Genomic DNA, 5,428 nt, shown 5'->3' with positions numbered 1-5,428 from the left:
CATTACTCGTTACCAAAATGAGGTTTTAGGCTTATAATTATGTTGAGTATTGGTAATTACCAATATTGTCCACTGCCTTATACCAGTTGTGTGTCGCCTTTTTGCTATAAGGAGTTTTAAAGGTGGTTTGGTTTTGGGTTTTAGATCACTCATTCCAGGGCAGAGATTTTATTGTGTTTTGAAGATTTAATTTCCAACTTTACCTTTTCAGTGCATTTTACATGAGTGCCCTGATCATTGGGCCAATGGCATTCCTTTAATCTTTCTCAGCTCCCCGAGGAGTATACAGCCATGAGCTGTCGTTTTGGGCTAGTGGCATTTCGATACACAATATCAATCGCAGGTAGCCATTTATACCCCTGGGTGGAGAGCAGCATTTATAGCAAGGTAAAGAACAAATGGCCGGGATTTGAACCCCAAACTCCGATGACTTTAGCATGAGTTCGATGCTCTAAACCGCGCTGCCACGACACAATATAGACTTGACTTTGAAAAACAAGTTAGAAAGGCGCTCAGTGGCGCTCAAGGCGATTCAACGTTCATTTGTTCCCTGCGTGGGACTATAAATACGTTCGAATTATGAGACCAATAGTCCTGCAGCACCATGTTATGGTTTACAAGGTGCTGTGGCGCAATATGCAGACAATCAAACTAGGAACACCAGGCGAACCCCTTCACTTTTCGATAAGTGCACTGGGTTCTTTTATGTGCGTTTACACAATACACGGGACCAAAGGCTTTACGTCTCATCCGAAGGACGAAGCCAAATATGTAACGCATTTATAAGCATATCAATCACAAGAACCATCTCAGCCCTCGCAGGTGCCCATTTACCTCTCGGAGAGAAGCTTATATGGTTAAAGTGTCTTGCTAAAGGACACAAGTGTCACGACTGGGACTCGAACCCACTGCTGATCAGAAACACTCTTAGAGCTCGAGTCCGGTGCTCTTAACCGCTTTATAGGTCACGACACGCCGTATGTTCTACACATATCGTTTGAAATGACAAATCTGCAAATGGCCATAGCCCGACCGTGTTCCAATTTCACTCCCATCATCTAAGGCACAAGTCCACCACCTGCCGTACTATAACAGGCTGCGCAAAGGTCGCTATGTTCAAATTGTGCTATGTCAAAGCGCGCGATTGTGTTCCTTTCACTAATTAATACACAGTATTATAGGAACCCCAGATTCACGCAATGTTTGAAAATGCGCAAGACTTACATTGGCTTTGATAGAAATATTGACTGTTTCGAGTGCTATGGTTAAACCTATATAAGACATCCGGAGTGTTCTCATGAGTGGTTTTAATTCCCGATTCGAAGCCTTTGTACTAGACCGCTCTGGGGATCACCAAAAGTAGAGTAAAAACAGTCAATATCATTTGTTTTATATCACATTGAAATTAGACTAGCTACTCCACTCTGCCTATATATAGGTATTACCCAGTTTCTACGGGCTTGTACGCGTGACCTTCTTAAAGGGAGGGAAGATACGTTTGGGCTCAAAGGGAGACTTTGAAACGCTAGGTGGCAGCAGACTTACCAGGTAAATTTCCATTGTTTACGTAGTTCTGAGCGTGCGCACATAACCGAGAACAATGGATTTTACCTGGTCAGTCTGCTGCCACCAAGCGTCCAAAAAGTCTCCCATTGGTGAACAAATTTTCAAGAGAATAATGAAAGAACAAAAAAACACCCTTGTTGCATATTATGTGTGCTTTCAAATAAGGGAATAACCTCTATACTAAAAAACTACTCTCTAAATGCAAAAGAGTGAAAAGGCACTCTTTGAAGAGCCATAATTTATGAGGGACAACTCTTTTTCGAGTGGTCTTCCACTATTTTAGATTGAAGTTTGCAACGTTTTGGGTGATTTTTCACTCTGTCCTGGAGTGAATTCCTTTTAAAAGAGTGAAATAACCACCACTCTTTTTAAAGCCATTATACACTTTCGGTAAACAGTATTGTCCAAGTCCCACACTTAGTGTATCACAACTTATATATAAAATAACAATCCTGTGGAAATTTAGGCTCAATCGGACATCGGAGTCGGGAGAAAATAACGGGAAAACCCACTCCTGTTTTCGCGCGTTTCGCCGTGTCATGACATGTGTTTATAACAAATCCGTAATTCTCGCTAACGAGAATTTATATTGTTTTACCGTTTTCTCAAAAAGTAAAGCATTTCATGGACACATATTTCAAGAGAAGTCTTTCACCATTACCTTCTGTAAACCCTGTAAATTATTTGTAAATCTGTGAACTTTTTTTTTTCTGTACCGAAAGGGTCCAATGGCTTTTAAGAGCCATTTAGAAGGGGCAACTCTTTATGTAAAGAGTGGTGTTTTTCACTCTTTTACATCTAGAGAGTAAATTACTTCAGAGGAGCCAATTCTCTATAAACAGCTCTCCATTGCTCGTTACCAAGTTAGTTTTTATGCCATCTTGAGTAATTACCAATAGTGACAGTGCCTTTAAACACCGTGGCCAAGTGGTTAGACTGCCGAGCTTGCAATCACCATGGTTGTGGGTTCGAATCCCCCAGCTAACTGCTGATTTCACAATGACTTTATAATAAATATTGCCATCTAGTTATTGAATCACAATTTCTTGATTCGTGCAATTTATTATCATAGACATTAAAACAACGTTTATGAGAGGGAGATTGGCTATTGCCAGCTTGGTGTTTGTATCCCCCTCTTGTGGGAGTTTGCCGAATTCCCTTGACGGAAGATTATCTATAAATATAGTGATGTTTAACTATTAGCGCATGCAGCTGCGACGGCTGTTACGTAATCAAACTTCACTTCAATTTGCAGAAAAATATTTACTCATCATTTCTTTGATCATGTTAAACGAAAGTCAATAAAGCCTTCACGCGCCCTCTTCAATTTGCACCGCGCCATTTTTAACACGTAAACGGTCGTTGATTTTTCAAGTGATTACATTTTATGTTATCCCTTTTGCAGAGCACAGCGAGGTGGCTGTGGGGTTTGTGGAGAGCGCAATTGGAGTAGATATACGGCGCTGAGCTACCGGTGAGAGAGCTAGTTGTTGGCGCAGGACCCCTGAATGACACATTTGCTATGATGATGAAGTGTATAGGAAGCAAAAGGAGTTTACCTCACGGAAGCTTTTAACAATTTTCTGCCAAGTTGAGTTTTTCAGAATTGAACTGTTCAATCAATAGTGCTTGGATCGCGACAACTCCTACACAATTCCAACCGGATCGCTCTATTCTACGACAATACGACCATCCTGTCGGTATCAACATCATGCGAACAAGGAACTAGGAACTGGTAAAGAAGATTATTAGGATTTAGATCTCATAATAGCACCATTATCGTCTGTCGGTATAAACATCATGCGAACAAGGAACTAGGAACTGGTAAGAAGTCTTTTGAGGATTTTAAAAGATCTCATAATAACACCATTATCATCTGTCGATATAAACATCATGCGAACAAGGAACTAGGAACTGGGAGAATTTTTTTACAATTGAGATATCGAAAACGTCGAATCTCGTGACCGATGACCACCATTCATCTGTCGACTGTATGAGTACATCATACACCTTACTGTCGGTATAAACATCATGTGAATATCAATAAAGTCAGTGTATTGGAGCGACTGACAGCATACAAATCCTTATTGAGAACTATGGTTGAAGAATTACGTTATTTAAAAGATATCGGGTGAGCAACTTCACGTATACCCTAGAAAACGCACTGCGTAAAAATGCAAGCTCTTGTCGATGGAGAAAGTGTTTTGTGTTACTCGTAAATTTAGTTGGCTGGTGTTGCTTTTTAAAAACGCAGGAAAAGTTGCATGGATATCGCCATGATGTAAAGCTGTGCTGGTGTTTGCGGCACACAACTTAAAGCTACTATTGATTCATACATAGCAACATAAGTTTAGGCTTCAAAGACGCCATCATGCATTGCTAGCCCAAGTCGAATTCATTTGACAAAAGATTGCCTTGGAGGAGTGATCAACAATATACCTCCTTTATGACAGTCTACATACACAGCTGTTAAGTAAACATGGCAAATACAACAGAAGTCGTGACTATTACAATGGAAGTGTTTACATGTGTTAACGACAGTAGTGGTATGTGCGATAACAGTACCGAGACACCAGACGGTGACGTCACGACTTTAACTGGATGGGATATAGCGTTACGTGTTCTGTACGCGCTCATCGGCTCTTCGGGAATCCTCGGAAATGGACTCGTGTGTTTTGTGTTTATCAGCAAACGCAAATCATTCAGCTCCATTACGAATCTATTGATTTTGAATCAATCCATGATTGATTTCTTCGATTCGATCGTTTTTCTGCTGATTCGCTTCGGGCCGGTCGTCTTGTCCGACGAAGTAAGTGCTTGGGATGAATTCGTTTGCCGCTTTTGGCTGTCCGAATATTTAATGTGGGTTTTATTCATCGCGTCGACTGTGAACTTGGTGTTCGTCTCGCTGGAGCGATACCTGGCGATATGCCACCCAGTAAAACACAGGAATTTCTTGACAAAACGATTGGCTAAGCTCGGCATGGCGCTAGTGTGGTTGATCGGCCTGACTTATCAGTCATACTGGCCGGCCATACAGTTCTACACTCTGGGGACGTGCTACCCAAGCTGGCCGAGTGTTATCCTACAGCGAACTATGGGTGTTGTGCTCTTCCTGTGTGAGTTCTTACTCCCTCTGTCTGTGATGACGTTCTCCTACGTCAAAATCATCATCGCGCTAAGCGGGCGTGGTAAGATGAACTGTAAAACTACGAACACCTTTCAGAAGGCGAAGAAGAATGTCACTACTACCCTTTGCCTCGTCTTCATGTCTTACGTAATCTGCTGGACACCGACCGAATTCACTTTCTTGCTCTTCAACCTTGGACGGGACTATGACTTCTCTAGCACCACACACCAGATCGTCACGCTACTTGTCCTATGCAATATGTGCGTAAACCCCTTCATCTACGCCTTCAAATATGACCATTTCAAGAAACACGCCAAAGCGATGTTTTGTAGATGTTGCCGTGGCAACAGAGTGGATGTTGAGAACTCATTAGCAACACTGGAACCACCGGCTGTGTCATCCCACGTACCCTGAACTTTGACCTTTGATAGGTTAGCTGATCTAGGGGTCAACGAAACCTGACCTCCTTCCAAACTTATTAAAACTCATTATTTTGATGCCTAACTTTCACAGACAACGAAATTAATTGAACCTTTTGGTAATAATAGTGTTTCCCTTCTTGTGTGTTTTGTGATTTTCCAGAGCAATTTATCTGACAATCTTTACAGAATTGTTTTTTGCTAACAAAGCAGTTGCTCCCAGTGTAAGCACTTTATGCAATCCACCATCCATTACATACATACACTGACAAGTTTGAGATCGATCAGCCGAAAAAAAAGTGAAAAACAGAGA

At 41.5% G+C, this 5,428-nt stretch overlaps 1 protein-coding gene across 1 annotated transcript; it reads left to right on the top strand.

Annotated features, from left to right (window-relative positions):
- The first annotated feature begins 3,960 nt into the window (after nt 1-3,960).
- On the top strand, nt 3,961-5,428 carry LOC117305264 (galanin receptor type 3-like). Its single transcript, XM_033790096.1, has one exon. It carries the CDS (start codon nt 4,046-4,048, stop codon nt 5,108-5,110), a length of 1,065 nt encoding a protein of 354 aa, XP_033645987.1. The 5' UTR covers nt 3,961-4,045; the 3' UTR covers nt 5,111-5,428.

Source organism: Asterias rubens, chromosome 22 (genome assembly GCF_902459465.1).
Source record: "Asterias rubens chromosome 22, eAstRub1.3, whole genome shotgun sequence".
In the NCBI taxonomy this organism is placed as follows: domain Eukaryota; kingdom Metazoa; phylum Echinodermata; class Asteroidea; order Forcipulatida; family Asteriidae; genus Asterias; species Asterias rubens.
Note: the sequence above shows the minus strand (reverse complement) of the source record. Positions and strands in the feature narration are given on the sequence as shown.

Excerpts from the sequence above, each read along its gene's own strand:
- LOC117305264 (XM_033790096.1), top strand. The coding sequence starts at position 4,046 with ATGGCAAATACAACAGAAGTCGTGACTATTACAATGGAAGTGTTTACA.